General features: G+C 41.7%; 1 protein-coding gene across 5 annotated transcripts in view; it reads left to right on the forward strand.

Moving 5' to 3' along the window:
• Positions 1–18,522, forward strand: part of Trim26 (tripartite motif containing 26) — a 30,829-nt gene extending 12,307 nt beyond the window's left edge. For 3 of the 5 annotated variants that reach the window (XM_021735602.3, XM_021735601.3, XM_021735603.3), the window contains exons 2-9: positions 6,428–6,914; positions 7,070–7,165; positions 8,462–8,692; positions 10,706–10,723; positions 12,085–12,107; positions 12,527–12,642; positions 12,884–12,916; positions 13,463–18,522. In XM_021735602.3, coding sequence (XP_021591277.1) covers positions 6,477–6,914; positions 7,070–7,165; positions 8,462–8,692; positions 10,706–10,723; positions 12,085–12,107; positions 12,527–12,642; positions 12,884–12,916; positions 13,463–14,142 — 1,635 coding nt within the window. In that variant the 5' untranslated portion in view covers positions 6,428–6,476 and the 3' untranslated portion in view covers positions 14,143–18,522. The remainder of the gene's footprint in view (positions 1–6,427; positions 6,915–7,069; positions 7,166–8,461; positions 8,693–10,705; positions 10,724–12,084; positions 12,108–12,526; positions 12,643–12,883; positions 12,917–13,462) is intronic. The other 2 variants (XM_078020409.1, XM_013364558.4) reach the window with 2 other exon arrangements.
• The last annotated feature ends 2,694 nt before the right edge of the window (positions 18,523–21,216 follow it).

Genomic DNA, 21,216 nt, shown 5'->3' on the forward strand with positions numbered 1-21,216 from the left:
AATTTAGGCCATTAGATTACAAGTGTATGTGACTGCACCTGGCTCAAATTAAGTTTCAGTCATACCACTCTGAATTCTGAAGAATCTATGGCCAAGAAATATAATATTCCCATTCATGATCTCAATAAATGCCATTAAGGAAATAATCACCCAAATTATTTTCAAATTAGTCCCCCCAAATTTTTATAGCTTAAAGAATTACAAAAACAGGTTTTAGTCATGGTTTTTGTTTTTTGGTTTTTTGTTTTTGTTTTTGTTTTGCATTTAGTTTTTACATCTCTTCTATGACATTGACTTTAATAGACCAGGCCATTTGTCTTGTGGAATGTCCCACATTCTGGATTTGTCTGTTTCCTCTTGGTGTGGTTTAACTTCACTATCAGCACTTTTTCTGTGGTGACATACTATAGTGTTCTTTTATCCTTCATATTTTCTCTAAACGGGAAGTCAAATCTAAATCTTGATTAGATTCATTCATGTTGAACATTTTTGGCAAGAAATCTCTATAGGTAATGCTGTATAGTCATATGATGCTTTATTAGGAAGCATATGCCAGTTTGCCTCATCTGTTAGTGATGCTGTATTTGGTTACTTGATTAAGAAGATCACTAGATTTCTCCCTTATTAAGAAACATTAGCCCCAGGTGTGGTGACACACACCTGTAATCCTAGCAACTCCAGAGGCTGAGATAGGAGGATCATAAATTTGAGGCCAGCCTCAGCAATATAGTAATACCTTGTCTCAAAAATATAAAAAATGCACAAGGCTGGTGATGGCAATGCAGTGGTAGAGTGCCCCTGGGTTTAATCCTCAGTACCAGGAGTGGAGGGACACATTAAGAAATAATCTACTCAGTGTACTTTGGCACCATGGGGGCTATTCTGTCCCCACAAATCTTTCATCTGTGGTTTTAGCATTTATTGATGATACTTGTGTTGTTATAATGGCAGATGTTCTTTCTTTTTCTATCCTTAACTTTCTTTTCTTTTTTGTGCTAGGAATTGAACCCATGGCCTCATGCATGCTATGCATGCTCTTACCACTAGATTATACTCCCAGCCCCAAATGGTGTCTAATTCTGTTTCCTCTATTTATTAATGTTTTTCTATAATCCTTAGGCAGTTTTATTTATCTAGTACAATGATTTTTATATAGTTTCAAGACATTTGAAGATCCACTGAAGCCCAGTATGGAGCCTGGCTAAGTGACAGTACCTGTCCTGGTAGTGATAGTACCATATTTTATGTGGAGGGGAGCTATAGCTAAGCTCTTAATAGTCCTTTTTGTCTTTCAGTAAATTGCAAAGTAAATTCTCATCCCCAAAGATGACACTTTCTTTTCCCCAACAACAACCATCCAAAAAAACCTCAGCTTTAAAACTTCCAAGCCATTCAACAAAGTAGCATGAGAAAGGGCTCCAAAGCCCACAAGAATTACCCATACCACTTCCTTTTCTTCTTTCCAAGTTCTTTATAGTGTGTTCCCACTGGAAGAATGCCTGGCAGGCTATTTCCTCAAAAGTAAGAGCAGGCAACTCAGCATTTCTACCAGCCTTACTGACATGCTAGGGGAACTTGATGACACCTTCATTTGCCAGTTGAATGCCTTGATCCCTTCATTTGAGCTGTGAACATGCATGTTTTTTCACACTCATTACATCTCTTAAAGTCACACATCTAAATCCATGAGTGCTTCCAGTTGGGATTTATTATCACAGTATAATCATCCCTTACATTTATATAGTACTTTACAAAGCACTCGTTATGTATTACAGTCACTATATTATAATCCTGTAGGTTTTCTCTTTAGTCTTATAGAATCAGGCCCTTATTTCTATGTATTTAGAGTCACTGTTGACAAAGGCCACTAGACTCTGTTGTGATAGACTTTGATTGTACATATCAATAATAGTATTGATTTGCCTGTGGTTCTAGTTGCTGCATTCCACTTGCTTACCTTTGCCTCCTGTTGGCTGGCTTCCTGGCCACTATCCTAGTTGCCATCCATGGATCTACAGCAGAGCTACTTCCCTACTCCTGCCCCACACCAGGAGGACTTTGTTTACTATAACTCTAGAGCACACTTGGCACCCTAGTTGGTTCTGCTCATTTATTCTCTTGCTGCTGCATTCAGTCTCAACTCTCTTTGTGGTTTGAATACTCTGATTTTGGGAACCAGGGGTCTGGGTTCTTTACTAGATTTCCTTTTGTATACCAGGCTTATGCTTAGTACTTTGAATACAATTTTTTCATATTCTGTGTTTCATTTAACTAAGAATGAATGAAGTTACCCTAGAATGGTAGTAAGGAGGATAAAATGCTAGAGGTCACCTGGTCCAATCCCCTAGTTTTACTTCTGAGGAAATAAACATGCCCAGGCTTCTTTCAGTTGTATCATACCACAGAAGTTTTAAAAACCCTTGGAGGTAAGATTACTCTCCCCAGATAAACTGAGGCCTGGAGTACTTAGATGACTTCTGTGATGTTGTCACAGAGTCAGAGGCAGAAGGCAGCTGTTGTCAAATGTGCCGCATCTTGTCACCTCTGACAAGAACAACCAGGCCTGCTTGACCAGGAGAGTCACAGTTGAGAATGAATCCGATACATCCAGGCTGTGCTGTGCTGACAGACTGAGTTTAGAGTCCAGCTGCCTCCAGGACTGAACCAAGGCCAAACCCTAGAATAGCCTGGGGAAACACACGCAGAGGGAGACATTACACTCAAACTTTTTGCTCTTTTGTTTTGTTTTGTTTTGTTTTGGTACTGGGAATTAAACCCAAGGGAACTCTACCAGTGAGCTATATCTGAGCTATATCCCCAAACTTTTTTTTTCCAGGTTACATTTTTTATTAGAATATTATATTTAAACATTTATTTGTGCTCCTTTTGACAAAATTATGCATATAAGGAATTTTATTTCAATCCCCATTTCTCCCTCTCCCTTTATCCCTCCATCTCTACTTTTCTTCTTTTCACTCCTTTATTTATTTTTGATTGGTACTTTCTACATATACATGAAAGAGAAATTCCCTTGGTGCATTTATATATCTATATATAATGTGATTCTGTTAGATTCTTAATATATTTTTTCCCTGCCCCTTCCTTTCTTCCTCCCTCTCATTCTTCTATTTCTGCTTCACTGATCTTCCCCGGATCTTTATGTTATCTGATCCCCTGCCCAACTCCTTTCTTTCCCTTGTTTTGTTTTAGCTTCCAAAAATGAGAGAAAACATTCAACCCATTCTCTTATTTCACTTAGCATGATTTTCTCCATTTCCATTCATTTACCGGCAAATACCATTATCATTCTCCTTTATGGCTGAGTGAAACTTCTTTGGGTATATACCACATTCTCTTGATTCATTTATCTATTGACAGGCATCTGGATTTATTCCATAATTTGGCTATTGTGAATTGTGCTGCTATAAACACTAAAGTGACTGTGTTGCTATAGAATGTTGATTTTAGTTCTTTTGGATAAATACCAAGGAGGATAACAGCTGGGTCATGTAGTGGTTCCATTTCTAATTTTTTGAGGAAACTCCACACTGCTTTTCCAAAGTGACTATACTAATTTGCAGTCCAATCAACGATATATGAGTGTACTTTTCCCACATCCTTGCCAGTATTTATTATTTATTTTCCTGATAATTGCTTTTCTGATGAGTGAGATGAAATCTTAATGTAGTTTTTATTTGCATTTCCCTGATTGTTGACAATTTTTTCATACATTTGATGGCCATTTATGTTTCTTCTTTTGAGAGATTTCTGTTTGGTTCTTTTGCCTACTTACTGATTTTTTTTTTTGCATTGTTTTTTTGAATTCTTTATATATTCTGGATATTGGTCCCCTGTCAGAGGAGTTGCTAGGAGAGATTTTTTTTTTCCCATTTCATAGGCTCTCTCTTTACACTCTTAATTATTTTCTTTGCTGTGTAGAAGTTTTTTAAACTGATGACATCCCATTTATAGATTCTTAGTTTTATTTCTTGAGCTTTAATTGTCTTGAGGAAGTTGGTACCTGCACGTATATAGTAGAGTGTTTTCTTACAGCAGTTGCAAGGTTTCTGGTTTAATTCCTAAGTCTTTGGTCCATTTTGATTTGACTTTTGTGCAGGGTTAAAAATAGGGTTCTAATTTCATTCTTTTACATGTAAATATCCAGTTTTCTGAAAGAATTAACATTTTAATCCTTCAGAGGACAGTCTCCAACTTCCCAGACTCACTCAAAATTGGCCTTCTTGATCTTTTGTTTGTTTGTGTTTTTTGGTGCTGGGGATTGAACCCAGGGCCTTGCGCTTGTGAGACAAGCACTCTACCAACTGAGCTATATCCCCAGGCCGGCCTTCTTGATCTTGATCTGACCTGACTCGATTTATCTATCTACATTGATAGCCTGTCTAATTGTGGCTTCAAAAGTTTGACTTCTTCTTTTCCTGTTTAATTTCACTCTCTTGCCTGGATGTTCTAGCTAGAGTTTGAAAACTGTATTGACTAGAAGTTTGAAAACTGTATTGACTAGAAGTGGTGAGAGTGAACACCCTTGTCTTGTTCTTGATTTTAGAGGAAAATCTTTTCGTTTCTTTCCATTTGGTATGACGTTGGCTTTGAGTTTGTCATATATAGCCTCTATAATGTTGAGGTAAGTTCTTTCTGTCCCTAATTTCTTAAGTGTTTTTAACATGAATCATTGCTGTATTTTATCAAAAGGCCATTTTTACTTCTATTGAGGTGATCATATGGTTCTTGTTCTTCTATTTACATGGATAATTACATTTATTGACTAGTGTATGTTGAACCAGCCTTGCACCCCTGGGATGAAGCCTACTTGGTCATGGTGCATTATCTTCTTATAGTGTTTTTGAATGGAGTTTGATAATATTAAGGATTTTTGTATCTGTGTTCATCAGGAGATTGGGCTGTAGTTTTTGTTTTCCTAGATATGTTTTTGTCTGGTTTTGTTATAAAGGTTATATTGGCTTTATAGATTGTTTTTAGGAGTGTCCCTTCCCTTTAAATTTCATGGAATAATTTGAAACTGATGTTAATTCTTTTTTAAAGGTCCGTAAATCTCAGATGAGAATCCTGGGCTTTTCTTTGTTGGTAGACTTTTAATTGCTATTTTGATTTCATTACGTGATATTGTTCTGTTTATGTTTTCTATATCTACCTGATTCAACTTGGGCAGGCCATATATGTCTAGAAATTTGTCACTATATTCCAGATTTTGTAGTTTTTTTGGAGTCTAAATTTTCAAAATAGTTTCCAGTGATCCTCTAGATTTCTGAAGTTTCTGTGGGCTTATTTGTTTGCAGAATCGACTCTTTGCTGACCCTATGTATTTTTTTTTTGTTCTCAACTTTATAAATTTAGCTCTGATTTTTAAATTTCCTATCTTCTACTGATTTGGGAGTTTGGTTTGTTCTAACAAGTCTAGGCCTTGAGGTGGAACATAAGCTTATTTGAGATCTCTATTTTTTTTTTTAATTAGGCACTCGATGCAAAAAGTTTTCCTTTTAGTACTGCTTTTGTTATTCCCAACCCTTTTTATTTTTTAATTTCTGACAGGGTCTTGCTCCATCACTCAGGCTGGCCTCAAACTTGCCATCAGCCTTTTGAGTTGCTGGGATTATAGGTGTGCACTACTGTACCCAGCAGTGCTCAGACTCTTTTTTTTATTAGTTGTTCAAAACATTACAAAGCTCTTGACATATCATATTTGATATGCATATTGATTCCAGCGGATTATGTACTCCCATTTTTACTCCGTATATAGATTGCAGAATCACATCAGTTACACATCCACTTTTTTACCTACTGCCATAACTAGTGTATGTTGTATTCTGCTGCCCTTCCTATCCTCTACTACCCCTCCTCCCCTCCCCTCCCCTCCCCAGTGCTCAGACTCTTGATGCTCCCTGATGCTTCCTGAGTTTAGTAGGGAACCTCAGTGTTCTTAATCCTTTTGAAACCTAGAAGAACAAAGAAAAGAATCTCTTTATTTGGTTAGGACCTTGTGGACAGATGTGCAGTCCGTGTACTGCCTAACAGAAAATACCATGTACACGGTAGACATTATAGATTTATGTTCATTATGGCCATTTTCCAGCAGGTAATGGTTGATTATTCTATTAGTTGATGCATTAGAGCACCTTTCCAAAAGATGAAGAGAATACACACTAAGGCAATACTATTTTCTCAGTAGGAAGGTTCAGGCTAGTGGCAGCCTGCTCTTCACTCTCTGAACCTCAGTTTTCTCATGTATAAAATGAGTTGGACTAGATTGATAAGATCTATTTTGCTCTGACACTGAATGAGTCATGTAAGGGCTGATGATATTAATTGAATGCTGTAGTCACAGCCCTTTGCAGGGTGCCACTCCTGCCCCTTTGCTCTGCCTACCCTTAACTCCTGTCTGTTTTTTAAGGAGGAGATACCCTACCAGTGAACTGAGACTACACTGAGCTAAGGGCACTATGGCCACATCAGCCCCTCTGCGGAGCCTAGAGGAGGAGGTAACCTGCTCTATCTGCCTCGATTACCTGCGGGACCCTGTGACCATTGACTGTGGCCACGTCTTCTGCCGCAGCTGTACCACAGATGTCCGGCCCATCTCTGGTGGACGTCCTGTCTGCCCGCTCTGTAAGAAGCCTTTTAAGAAGGAAAACATCCGACCTGTGTGGCAATTGGCTAGCCTGGTGGAGAACATTGAGCGGCTGAAAGTGGATAAGGGCAGGCAGCCTGGAGAAGTGGCCCGGGAACAGCAGGACACAAAGTTATGTGAGCGGCATCAGGAGAAGCTGCACTACTATTGTGAGGACGATGGGAAGCTGCTGTGTGTGATGTGCAGGGAGTCACGGGAGCACCGGCCACACACAGCTGTCCTGGTGGAGAAGGCCGCCCAGCCCCACAGGGTAAGCCCTCCTCACTCGGGAAGTACCCTCTGTCTTCCTTGGGATGCTTCACGATATACATCTCCAGAGGCAAGGCCTGGCTAAACCCCCTCTGGTGGGTTCTTACTGGCCCAGCCCAGAGCACCCATCTGTCTCCACTGCTTGTTTCTCCATAGGAAAAAATTCTGAACCACTTGAGTACCCTCAGGAGAGACAGAGACAAGATTCAGGGCTTTCAGGAGAAGGGAGAAGCTGATATTCTGGCTGCATTGGTGAGTGGGCCTTTAGGAAGCCATGAGCTAGTCATCTATGTGGGACTGGATGGGGAGGACAAAGTTGATGGCATTGAGAGGGGTGGTTCTGGGAGTAGCTCAGGAGGGTGGGCGTTGTGCTGGCAGGGGCAGGCATGGGCAGTAGCCCAAGCTTCATATGTATGCGCCAGCTGTGTGCTTCAGACTTTGGACTTGCTTCTCATCTCAAGGTGAGCGCGCCAGCTGTGTGCTTCAGACTTTGGACTTGCTTCTCATCTCAAGGTGAGCAGTTTGTCTGGATATCAACCAGGGTCCCTGTTCTCCTCATGACTCTCACCTTAGCTGCAGGGCACATGTTGGCAGCTGTGGCCTTCTGCCAGGGAACTAAGTAAGACCTAACTTGCTTCATTCTCCTTTTCAAGGAACAGAGGAGAGATGTGATTTCCTGAGAGTGAAAGGCAGCCAAGAGGGCTTGGGAGGAGAGAGCTGGCTGCAGGGTAGGAGCTGAGAAGGAAGGGGTGAAGAAGGCTGAAGCTGTCTAGGGAGGCCCAGTACGTGGCTAGTGGATAGAAAACTGGTAGCACTTTAGAGGTGGGTCAGGAGGGAAAAAGCTGACAAGATGGTTCCAATTTTCTGGGGGATTGTATGTACTGGGAAAGTAGACAGTAGAAGAATGTTGGGGCAGGACCAATAGCCAGTGACTAGGCCTTGGGAGACGGAGAAAGTAAACCTGAAGATAGCCCAGGTCTAAGGACCATCTGAGGCCCCCAGTATGCATGGATGCCTGTAGCCCAACCCATGCCAGCAGGGGAACTAAGGACTCCAACCAGACCCTAGCCCAGCCTCAGCAGGAAAGGACATGGTCCCTGAGCAAACATTCTGTTTTCACTGAGGAAACATGATACAGTCCTGCATGACAAGGAGGGGGTGCACGTAGACTTTTTATATGTTATGTTAAGATTCTGAAGGAAAGACTGAGCGGGCTTGATGATATTAATCAAGCAAAAGCAACACACAGAGATTTTGTCCAAGAAGGAGCAATGTGTTAGCTCATGAGTAGGACACACAGGAACAGATAGTGGAATCAGTTCTGATTGTGGTAGCAGAGTGAACTGGATTGATTTACTAGTCAGGTCTTTTGAGAATATTAGAGTAGACCAGAGCACTTAATAGCTTCTCTCACCTCAAGGGTTGTAGAGTTCACAAAGGGGAGTAATGAGGGGGAAAAGCTAGCCAGTGCACCTCTAATGCTGAGTCCTGGAGGTATTCTACATCCCAAGATGGAGGTGTCAGCCTTCTCCCTTTCTTCCCCTGCAGAAGAAGCTGCAAGAGCAGAGGCAGTACATTGTTGCAGAGTTCAAGCAGGGCCACCAGTTCCTGAAGAAGCGGGAGCAGCATCTGTTGGACCAGCTGGCCACCCTAGAGCAGTTGCTCACAGAGGGTAGGGAAAAGTTCAAGACCCGGGGCGTCGGGGAGCTTGCCCGACTGGCTCTGGTCATATCTGAGCTGGAGGGCAAGGCACGGCAGCCAGCTGCAGAACTCATGCAGGTGAGTGACCTCACAGGGCAGGGAGCTGGGAGACTCAGGGTGTGTCCTGTCCTGCCTCTACAGCATAGGACCATGGGAGAATTGCTTTCTTATGGTGCCTCAGTTTTCTTACCTGAAAACTGCACCTCATCTGAAACTTGGAAATAGTAATCATATCCTCCCCTCTTATTCCAAGGGTTATGTGAACATAAAGTGAGATAACTGACATGGTGTCACTTCAAATAATAAATAGTTTACAAAGAATATCTAAATAGTTAAAGTGTGCTATAAAAGTGGAAGGCAGGGTTGACAAGATCATCATTACCATGCTCATCACTACCCCCTAGAGCCCTCCTTGTGATAAGTTATCAGTAGATACTTGTTTGGTGACAGCTTAATGTGGTTTTGGGATGAAGAATGGGTTCGTGGCTGGGGTAGCTGAGGTAGTACTGAACAGCAGCTCTTGTCATGAACCTATAGTGTCTGGGAGGGATAGGCGACTGGGGGAGGGAGACATAGATGATGAATTATCCTCAGAAAATAAGGAGAAGAGCAGGTAAGGTGCCTAGGGATGCTTCCTGGAGGGGGGTGGCTTTGATGCTGAGAGTAGGTTGTCAGATTAAAATGACTCCACATCGCCTTCCTCCTGGTACTTCTCAGAGAATTCACTATCCTGACTCAGTAGCTTTTGGAGGGACAGAGGGCTCCATCTTTCCATCCTAATTAGCCAGGAAAGGAGCCATCTCGTGGTTTCCCCCCTCTTGCATGGTTTAGGATGACTGGGCCTGTCTGTCAGCAATGGAACCACCAGGAACTCTAGGATAATGGGATAGCCCAGTAGCAAAGCAAGTTCCCCTATGTGTGCCAGCCCAGGCAGCATAAAGAGATGGCCTCTTACTGCCTCTCCCTGCTATGGATTTGGACATTCAAAAGAGAACTGGCAAGGACTTCGCTCTTCTAATTCAGCCTCTACTGGCAAAATCACTGAGGTCCGGTATATAGAAGGGATTTATGGCAGGCCATGGGGCAGGTCAGGATTAGGATTGAATTCAAGCCTAGGTATTCTGACTTCCAGGTTCTCTGCTCTTGTTCTTTTCTCTTATTTTGTCCAAATGTGTGTCTGGCCCCCTCCTTTTCTCCAGATGTCATTCTGTTCCCTCAGATTTCTTTTTTGCAGGCTCTTTGGGTCACTTGTTTCCCCTCTTCTTCCCCTTCAGCGATGCACATCCTTTCTTCCCCTAGCCACCCACACCACATGTAGATACTTGGTTGCCTGTGTTGCAGAGAGAGACCCAGGGCTGAGGGCGCTAGTAGGGCTAAGGGCGCTAGTAGGGCTGAAACCTGATCCATCCCAGGAGTTGCCTCAAGGCAAAGGCACTGCTTTCACTGATTCAGAGCTTTCTGAAATTCTCCTTGCCATGGGTCAGGGGACCAGGAGAAAGGGGATGTCTGCTTAAAACCAGCACATGAAATATTGACACTGGTGGGATTTTTTTTGTGTGTTCAGGTTTGGTTTGACTGCAAGGAAACTGAATAACTAATTCTTTAATTATTGTTAGTATTTTCCCAGAGATTATTTGACTATTAAGGGACAGCAAGAAAGAGAACCAAAGCAGGGTCCAGAAGTCTGATAGAGAAGCAGAGGTGAGAAGGATCAATAGCAGGATAAAGTACATGAAACAGAGACCTTTGATAAAGGGAATGGAAGAGGAAAGAGTTCCTGGGCTGGGAGCATCAAGAAAATAGTAAAGGGTCAGGGGAATAGAACCCCAGTGTCCCAGAGGGACACTGACCTCCTCCCAGTCTGGCCCACAGTGGATCTTGCATAGAAAGTTTGCCCCTCTGCTTCTCCCACTGTTGGTCACTGACTATACCCATGAAGACCCTTGCAAGTACTCTCTGAAAATAACCAGATAGTCTAAGGAAGCCAGCTTGTTCCCTCTCCATTCCCATTTACTACTCTCTTCTCCATAACATATATCACTTACTAACATAATATGATATTTGTTGCTTCTTATCTGCTCCCCCTGCTAGGATGTCAGCTCTACACAGGTAGGGATTTGTGTCTCTTTCTCTTTTATTGCTGTCTCCTAAGCTTCTAGAACAGTGCCTAGTATATAGGAAGCACTGAATAAAGATTTGTGGAATAGATGAAGGAAGGCAAAAATCAATTAATACAAAGTGCTATGGAGGCTTTAACCTCACAGAAGAGGATCTAAACAGCGTTTCACAAGGACCCCACCCCTACTCACCCTATCCCACCACCAGTCTTTTCCTCATACAGACAGCACCACTTTCTTCCCTGCTGCTCAAGCCACGGCTTGTCCTCAGTTATCCTTGCCTATTTTAATCCCTTGAGTCTATCTCCAGAACATTCCTGGAATGTGCACCTTCTGTCTCCACTGCCACCTCCCTAGTTCAGGCTGTCTTCCTCCCTCTCTGGTCTACAGCAGCATCTCCCAGCTGACCGTCCCATATCACATTGCCACCCTTACTGCATTCTCCTCAGGGCAGCTAAGTGATTGGTCGCCTAGGGTTTGGGCCAGTTGCTGTACAGTAGCTCAAACAAAACAGAAGTTTATTTCTATGAGGGTCTATAGAGGTATCCATTAGGTCATTCTGGTATCCATTAGGTCATAAGGACAACATCACTAGAAGCACCAGCTTCTAGTGATGTTGTCCTTAGCAATGTGGTGAAAGTTGGGTTCATCACCACCGTGTAGAAATTTAGTCAGGAAGAAAAGAGAAACTGAAAGAAATTTTCTTTCTTTTTTTTTTTTTAAAGGACGTGACCCAGAAATCATAGTCATTGCTTTTTTTCATATCCCATTGGCTGGAACTTAGTCACATGACTAGACATGGTTATAGGAAATCTGGGAAATGTAGTTTTCAGAGTAGCTATATGCCCATCTGTAACTCAGTGGGTTCTGTTGTTAAAATGAAGATGACACAGTGGGTCCTGAAAGACACTTTGCAGTCTCAGCTGCATGTAAAGCAGATCACATATGTCATCCTTTTGCTTGAACCCCTTTCCACTGAACGTTGAAGAAATTCATACTCCTACCACCCATATCCATCCCTGCATGATCTGGCCCTGCCTCCTTTTCCAAGCCCTTTCCCATTTTTTTCTTACCAGTCATGTGGCTAACACTTTCTTGTTCTTCATACCCTAACTCTTGTGTTTCCTTGGAGAGGTTAGCCCTGCCATCCACTAGTCGCTTCTGTCATTGTGATTATTTTGTTTGTTATCTTGTTTTATCCAATGCTCCCACTACAATATCAGTTCCATAAGGAAGGGGCCACATTGGTTTTGTTTACTGAAGTGCCCCCACCTCTAATGCAGTACTAATTACATGTGAATGCAGTCTTATTTGACTCACATTGGTGCTTATGTTTTTTTTTTCCCCTTCCAGGATACCAGAGACTTTGTGAATAGGTAAGATTTTTTTTTCTGTATTGTACCTCATTCCCCTGTACCTGTGTCCCCTCCCTTCTTCTTTGTCCTGTTCCATGTGAACCAGTGAGGAGTGATAAACCTGATGGTCTTGTGGGAAACAAGAGCATGACCTGGAGGACTAGATATTCCTTTCCCCTGAGCATATCTCTGAGTAATGCCAGCTTCTTGTAATCACTGTCCTTGTAGAAACCTAACTTAGACAGGAGCCCTAGTATGTGGAATCTGCTGATGGACTTAAGTCTTGACTCAGGTAGTATCTCTGGGTCTCTGTTTTTGTGTCTCTTGATTGGAGATACAAAATAATCTGACCTTTCCTGACCTTTTCATAATTGTCATGAAGATTAGGAGAAAAGTAAGAAGAGCCAAATCACAGGTTGTCATGCCTGTTATCTTCTCAGGTATCCACGGAAGAAATTCTGGATTGGGAAGCCCATCACTCACATGGTTAAAAGAAAGACTGGAGAATTCTCAGATAAACTTCTCTCTTTGCAGCGAGGCCTGAGGCAATTCCAAGGTAAGGGTTGAGGAGAACATCAGGGCAGGAATCAGGAGGGACTACCACATAGAGAGAGAGCCCTTGGCTTTTCCCCATCATAATTTCAACCTCCCTCTTTTGAGGGCCTCCTGATTGTTTTCCTTTTATTCTTAGGGTCTCAGGGATGGAGCTGTATCACAAAATTAGTACCAGCCAAGTAAGAAATGGACCCATATATTTGCTAGGCTTGAAGGTCATTACTATTTTTTTTTCTCCCCAGGAAAGCTGCTGAGAGACTTGGAATATAAGACTGGTGAGTTGAGTGTACAAAGAGTTTTCCCAGATTCATCTCAGTTAAAGGAAACTCCCCCTACAGAAATTTTGGCTGCCACCTGTCAGCCCAGGTAGCCCCCCTAATTTCCCAGCTGGAGTCTTGAAGCCCCATTCTCCTTGCATTTTTTGGCCAATCTTCTACTCTTTAGTCTTCCTTAGGGCCTCTGCTTGGTGTTGGAATGCTCCTCTGCCCCGTGTTATTCTGTCCTCACAGGTATTACCACCAGTCTTTTCCCTGTGGCTAAGTTTCTACTTGTCTGCCTGACCATGTGGTCCTTTGGAGCAAATAGCAATGGTGGCTCAAGGTCAGAGGCCATCCCTGCCAAGGCCAATGCTATGCTCGCTCTCAGCCCTGCTGCCAGGTTGCGCACTGCGTACTTCTAAGGGATAGATGTCAGTAGCAGCCCTTGGATTATGTAGTGTGGCAGCCTTTCCATGGATACCATCAAGACCCCTTCAGTTATGCAGTGTGGTATCCCTTTTTACCTTGCCACTTACACTGTTACTTCTTCCCTTGTCCCCACAGTAAGTGTCACCCTGGACCCACAATCAGCCAGTGGGTACCTGCAGCCATCAGAGGACTGGAAGAGTGTGACTTACACCAGCCTGTACCAGAGTGTCTACCAGCACCCCCAGCAGTTTGACTGTGAGCCAGGAGTGCTAGGCAGTAAAGGTTTCACCTGGGGCAAGGTGTACTGGGAAGTAGAGATAGAGAGGGAGGGCTGGTCAGAGGATGAAGAAGAGGGGGACGAGGAGGAAGAGGGGGAAGAGGAAGAGGAGGAAGAAGAAGCTGGCTATGGGGATGGATATGATTGGGAGACAGATGAAGATGAAGAATCACTTGGGGATGAAGAAGAGGAGGAGGAGGAAGAAGAGGAGGAAGTTCTGGAAAGCTGCATGGTGGGGGTGGCCAGAGACTCTGTGAAGAGGAAGGGAGATCTCTCTCTGCGGCCAGAGGATGGGGTGTGGGCTCTGCGCCTCTCTTCCTCAAGCATCTGGGCCAACACCAGCCCTGAGGCCGAGCTCTTCCCAGCACTGCGGCCCCGGAGAGTGGGCATCGCCCTGGATTATGAAGGGGGCACCGTGACTTTCACCAATGCAGAGTCACAGGAACTCATTTATACCTTCTCTGCCACTTTCACTGGGCGCCTCGTCCCCTTCTTATGGCTCAAGTGGCCAGGAACACGCCTCTTGCTGAGACCCTGAGCCTAACACCTGTTCTCAGCCCCACACCCGTGGATGTGTCACTTCTCTGAGATCCCAGGACTCTGATAGGGGAGGTGCCTGGCCGAGCACCTGGAGCAGGGCAGAGGAGGAACCCCATGGCCACTGCCACGCACCTCCCCATCACCGTGGCCCTCAAGACTTCACTCAGTGCTGTCACTCTGTCTGTAATGCCCTCATCAGGCTCTTCTGCCTCTTGCTGGTTTCCTGTGGGACCTTCTGGCCCTGAAGTCCTTGAGGGCTCCCTTTCTTCTTTTTAACTACCCTATGCTCTTATCTTTGTGCTCTTTGTTGAATAAGGGGCCAAGGAAGGATTTTCTGGTCCAATATGGCATCCTGCGCCAGCTAGTCTTGGGAGGGACCATCATTTACACCTGAGACCCATTTTGTTGCCCTCAAACCTTTTAGGTTTCCCTTGCCAAAACTCACTCAGCTGTCCACCTTCCCTGGCATTTTACACAAACCTGCTCCCACCTCAGCTCAGATTTAAACATACATGAAAATGCTAGAAATAAACTGAAAAAAAACAGAGACTTCCCAGGCCATTTAGGTTGGCTGCCTGGAATGCTGGTAGGAATTATGTTCTCACAGAAGGTTCAGGACAAAGTCCTCTAAAATCAAGCTGGGTGTATGAGGTTTCCATAGCTAATAGGTGGGACTCCCAGAGCCTTGGGGGAAGGCTTTGGGATAACAACTGTGATAACAAGAAATCAACTGTGTGGATTGGTCCTTATAAGGAGAAATTTTTTTTAAAAGATCTAGAACATCTTGTTCTTGATTCCTATATCTAAAAACACCAGAGCAGATGCCCAAGACAGCAAATCCTCCCCTGCTAAGGGGACTCTCATCATTTTTTCCAGGGGTGTTAGGCTTTTGTCATTGGCCACTCAAGAGTTCAAGCTCAATTCTCTAGAGTGGAGGGCAAGACAAAAGCTTTGAGGAAAGGGAAGGAAAATAGGAGTCCACATCAAGCCTTTTAGATCCTCGTGTCAGGGAAGAGATCAAGGTATCTCCTCACTGCCTGTGGATTCAACCCTTGGTCCAAATGCCCCTAGCTCCCACAGTTTAACACAAGCTCACTGCTCTAGCCAAAGTGTTGTCCCAGTTTTTGTCCTTTCCAATTTAAGTGTTCCACCAGTCCCCTGCTTACCCAAGCATTGATTCCTCCCCTCTGGAGGATTGATTGCTCCCTTCCACTCTGGTTCTCAGTGGTCTCTTAGCTACCATATTGTCCCAGAGTGGCCCACTTTGTATGTATCACATGCTGCCTGAGTCACATGTACATCTTATTTCTGTATCTAGTTTGTAAGCTCCTCAATGGTGGATACCATCCCTTAATACTTCTCTTATAGTCTCCATGGCACCTAGTGCCGTGCTGGGCACAGAGTAGGTGCTCAATAAAGACTTGTTGAATGAACAACCTGGAGATAACGTATATATTTATTATGACATAGAGGTCACCATACTTATTGTGGCTTCAAAGAGCTTCTATTGATACTAATATCCCAGAGTTTTCTTTTGTTTCTAGAACTCTTGACTGCTTTCTATCTTCTCTTTGCACACATACTATCCTTTCTGTAAATCCCCAAAGAAGAGCCTTCCATAGACACAGATGGTTTCACCTTGTTCTTCCTCTCCTGTAGTTCCTTGAGCTAGGTCTAGCAGTAAGTGATCCACCTTGAGAAGGGTGGTAGCAGCTGGTATACCCATATTCTTGGGAAATTGATGCCCCCAAGAAAATGCCATCTATAGCCAGTCTTGGCTGCATTCAGTATTTAGCCACTTCTAAATTTTTGAAATTGCCATTTTAAAGACAGAAACAGAAAGATTCTACAAAACTACCTCTGAGATGACACTAATGGCAAAGAGCATATTTCCTCCCTGTACTCCCATTTGGGGACTCAAATTTTCCATTTTTATTTTTTAATGTGCATTAGTGTTTTATGAACTATGCCTACATAAATGATCAACTTTCTGTAGTGCTTCCAAAAAGAGCAATCCCCTGCTTCATTCCTCTCTCAATAAACCTGGTTCATCTTTTTTAAGCAGACTATTAGTGTTTATTTTCAATTCTTAATAACTTGAGTTTAGGGACTTATCCCCTGATTTCCCATTGTAAGGGAGGAAGATTTAGTTTTCTGCCCTCAGTGTACACACTTTCCCACCTATCCCCAGCCCTTCAATGTGGTCCTAACATTGAATAAGTAACCAGTCTGTCTATTATTATGTCTGAGTTCCTGCACAAGTTTTTGTCTTCCCTGGAGTCAATAACTGCTCTCCCCACCACTTCTGCTTTATTTCCTGTGACTTTATTACTACTCTAACCCCTCCCCAGTTGCTAAAGATCTCAAAATGCTCTTATAATTTTGTCTGATGCCTCTCTTCTGAAGCCTCCTGACTTTGAATCTGGAGCCATTGCTCCCTCACCTGTGCACGGCTTCCTGCATCTCCCTTCAACATCATATTGAGGATCCTGGGTTGGCTGCATTTCTTTGTCTTTTGTCTTCCCTCCTAATTTACTTCATTTTGATGAAGCATCATCTAGTAATTTCCTGAGAAAAGGTACCTGTAAGTTAAATCTTCTAAGTTGAATATCTGGAAATATCATCCCACTTTCACAATTAAAGAGTTTTGCTAAGTAAAGGATTCTTGAGTGGAAATAATTTTACTTAGGAATTTCAAAGGATGGCTCCACTGCCCTCTGGCTTCCATCTTTACTGTTGAGAATTCTTGTGGACCTTGGTTCCTGATCCTTTGATTGTGACATGCTGTTTACTGGAGGTTTGGGTGTTTTATCTATGTCCTCACTTAGATTTCTTGATGTACCTTTGTATGTTTTTTCCCTCTCCTTGTGCTGTATAACTCAATGAGCCTTTTGTGCAAGAGATTTATAGTCTTTTGGTTTTGGGAAATTGTATTGAACTATTTCTCGATGATTTTTTCCTCCATTTTTTACCTGTTTTCTCAAATTGATTATCTGCAGCCTTCACATACCTCCTGAGTGCATTTATAGAGTACCCATGATATGCCAGAACATTTCTAGGTTATAACAGTGATAAGGGTAACAGAGTTCTGCACTCGTGGAGTTTATATTCTACTGGAGGGAAATAGATGTGATAGAAAAAATGAATGTGAACATGTTTTGAATATGTTTTGAGGTTAAGGTCAACAGGACTTTCTTGGAAATAATCAGAAAAAAAAATGAACTGGGGTTTTGAATAAGGAGACAGATGAAAGTTAAGAAGTAGGTTTAGGAGCAATAGTAATAAAAGTCAACAGTACTGTTTTGCTTATGCTACATTTGAGATAATCCACTGGGCATCTAAGTGGAGAAGTCAAGCAGTTAATTGATTATAAGAAATCAGGGCTAGAACAACTGGATTGGGAGGATAGATAGACAGATGCCACTTAAATTCATGGAATGAGTGTGAAGATCATAACTAGAATGGGTCCATACTGATCCTTGGCCTTTGATATATAGATTGGCCAGGCAAAAAAGCTGGCAAAAGGAATAGAAGCCACAGCCAGTTGGGCAGAAAGAGGCCAATAGCAGAGGAGAAGAGACGATGTTTAAAGGAAGGTATGGCCAACTATGGTGCTCCTGAGAAGTCATGGAGGTGACAGCGGGGAAGTGATGGCTTTGGCCATGTGGAGAGGATGGAAGATGAAATGGAAAAAACAATTGTAACATTAAAAAAAATTAGCATAAAATGGATGCTAATTGTTGGAACACTAGATGGAGGGCCTGTGTCATATATGGTACCCTCTGCACCCTACCCTGTCACCTGAAAGGATGATCTCTGTGGGATGTATTAACCAGGGTCTCTTGCCCTCTGTCTTCTAATTGGGCTTAGCTAATGCATCATACCTGCAGAACATCCAAGGGTGGGAGCAGAGAAGCTGGTGTTTGTTCCCCTTCTTGTCCTTTGCCAGGAGTTGGCTAATGCTATTCTCTTCTATCTTAGGCCACAGCTCCTGTTGGAGCCACAGGTCTCCAAGTTCCATTGCTGCTCCTCCCTTACCCTTTCAGAGCTGGGGTCAGTAACTGCACTTGCCAACCCAGGAATGCTTCGCTGTTCCTTGGTTTGCCTTAACCCTACATGCATCTTTTTAAATAGTTCCTCCATTAAATTCTCCTTAAGTACTCCTTTTGGGCAGTGGTCATGGTAACAAATTAACTTTCAGGTGGGGGCAATGGAGGAAAGAGGAGGAAGGTGGAAATGAGACATGCTGGGTTGAGTGTGGAACTAAGGAGACTGCTTGTGCTACACATTTTTTAGGAGGATGAGCAAAGAAGGTTCCTTAAAGCCTGGTTGTTATATTTACATTAAAGTCTGTGAGAATAAACATGATGAGATAAGATGTAATTATTCAAGTAATCTTCTTTGGGGTGTGATGAAGAGAATGGAGTGAAGAGAAGGAATGGAGAGCATGCTTGACTTATAGAAGTAATAGGCTGGTTCCCAATCTAGCTCATGAACTTGAGAGACAGTTCTTGAAGAATCTTCCCGAAGGAGTCAGGAACACTTTTGAATAAAAGAAGATTGAATGATGAAATGATGACAAAAGTGCGCTACCGCTTGAGCCACATACCCAGCCCCAAAAAATTGTCATAGACTTGTTCTTTCATCTCAATATTTATACCTCTTAGGTCTCTTAATTACCTAGGACCTCCAGTGCAAGGTTGAAAGAAGTCATGATGTCATTCTCATTTTGTTCTTGTTTTTTAATGGGATGCTTCTATTTTTTAGTTGGAATTATTAAGTATGTTCAATTTGAAGTTTGATATATAAATATATTCTTTATAGAGTAAGAAAGTTTTAATTCCTAGTTGAAACATTTTCATTAGGAACGAGTATTAAATTATATCAAATGCCTTTCTATTTATATTCAAACAACCATCTTTTTTTCCTCTTATTAATGAATAACATTAATGAATATGTTAGATCAATTTTTCTATTTTGGGACAACAATCATTTAATTTCTGCTTGATTTCATTTATTAATTTTATTTAGAATTTTTATGTTTATATTTAAAATAAGGCCTAAATTTTTTTCTCTATGTAATTTTAATATCATTTATATTAGGTTCATAAAGTGATTTGGAAAGCAGAAATTATCTTCTTTTTCTCCCAAAGTTTTCATAAAATTTGCCCACAAATCAACATGGACATGGTGTTTATTTTTGTTGGGGGGGTGGGTTCAGGGGAGAAGGTATTAAATGTTTTATTTCTAATTTTACTTAATGAATGGTTATAGATCTATGTAGGTTTTCCATGTCATCAGGAGTGAATTTGAATAAGTCATTAAAATAAGGTTCTGTTTTTTGTTTTTTGTTGGTGCTGGGGATTGAACCCAGGACTTTGTGCCTACAAGGTGAGTTATATCCCCAGCGCAATATAAGGTTCTTTTTTTATAACATTTATTTTTTAGTTTTCGGTGGACACAACATTTTTATTTTATTTGTATGTGGTGCTGAGGATTGAACCCAGCGCCCTGCACATGCCAGGGGAGCGTGCTACCACTTGAGCCACATCCCTAGCCCAATATAAGGTTCTTAACAGTGTATTTGGTCCTGTTTTTTTTTTAATTTCTAATTTTTTTATACTTTTACTGTATGTTGGTCAATTTTGCTGAAGATTGGCTATATTGGTAATCTTTTTAAAAACCAAGTTTTCATTGTTGTTGAATGTTTTGATTATCTTCTTTATTTCACTCATTTTTATTCATCTCTCTCTTAACTTTTTTTAGGCTTTATTGTTTTTAACTTACTGAGCTAGACATAGTTTAATTTCACTATTTTTTCTCCAACATATATGTCTAAGACTGAATTTCTTATCTAAGTAATGCTGTGTGGACTAAAAGCCATGTCCACAAAATTCTTTGATACTCTTCTTCCTCTTTGATATTCCTTCCATCTGTACTCAAGAGGGAGAGGAGCTGGAGGATAAGAATTTTATATTCTATCTTTCTCCTTCATATACTTCACTCCTACCACTTTTATTTCTTCACTAATATATTTTTCTAATCTCCCATTTACTCAATATACCTATATTTTAATTTTCGTTTGTATCAATATCAGATGAATAGTATATAAATATTGAGAGATTCATGTACAAAATTTTCCTTTTTTGAATAATTTTCCCCTATCTTCTGCCCTCTAAATAACCTATTAGTCATTTTGTTCATCTGTGTACACAGTCAATTCAAATAAATGTGTAAATGTTGTACAAAACAACAACAACAACAAAATAAAGAGGTAGAGGGGTTGAGGGTGTAGGTGAGTGGAAGAGCCTGCACTTAGCACACGCAAGGCCCTGGGTTCAAGCCTCAGCACCAAAATAACAAAGTGATAGAGCTTAATTCTGCCTTCCTTGAGTATTAGTTGGACTTAGTGACTTAATCCTGACACATGGAATACTATAGCAGTGATGGCATGTGAACTTGAAATTGGAAATTCTAGCTTCAGATCACTTCAGATCCAGCTGGTATGTTGACTGCAGCTACATTTCAGAATCAGAAACTGAACCACCCAGCTAAGTTGTTCTCTGATTTCTGACCCACAAAAACTGTGAGATAATAAATTTTTATTTACATAGATGCTAAAATTAGGGGTAATATGTTACTATGTAGTAATATGCAAATAATGCAGCTGTGTTATCTACATCAAACTCTGCCAAGTGATATTGTCTTTCAGTTGTAATATTTTGAAATTTTCATTATGATTCTTTGGTCCATGAATAATTTACAAGTGTTTTAAAGTATTATGACTGTATAAGCATTCTAAATCATCTTTGACTTTTAATTTTATTACATTGTGATCAGAGATCATTGTCTGCATTATTGACAAGATGAAAATCATTTAGACATTGTTTTATTTTTAAAAAGAGGCCCGTCAGTTATGGCTTTATTATGTCATCGTACACCGAAGGAGATAGGTACTTTCCAAAACTAGAAGCAAGAAGTTTTGCAAGCATTCATATTGTTAGAAAACATGTTTATTCAAATATTATGACCAGAGAAATTATCAAACAAGAAAGTTGTTTAATGAAATAGA

This window comes from Ictidomys tridecemlineatus, chromosome 8 (genome assembly GCF_052094955.1).
Source record: "Ictidomys tridecemlineatus isolate mIctTri1 chromosome 8, mIctTri1.hap1, whole genome shotgun sequence".
In the NCBI taxonomy this organism is placed as follows: Eukaryota; Metazoa; Chordata; class Mammalia; order Rodentia; family Sciuridae; genus Ictidomys; species Ictidomys tridecemlineatus.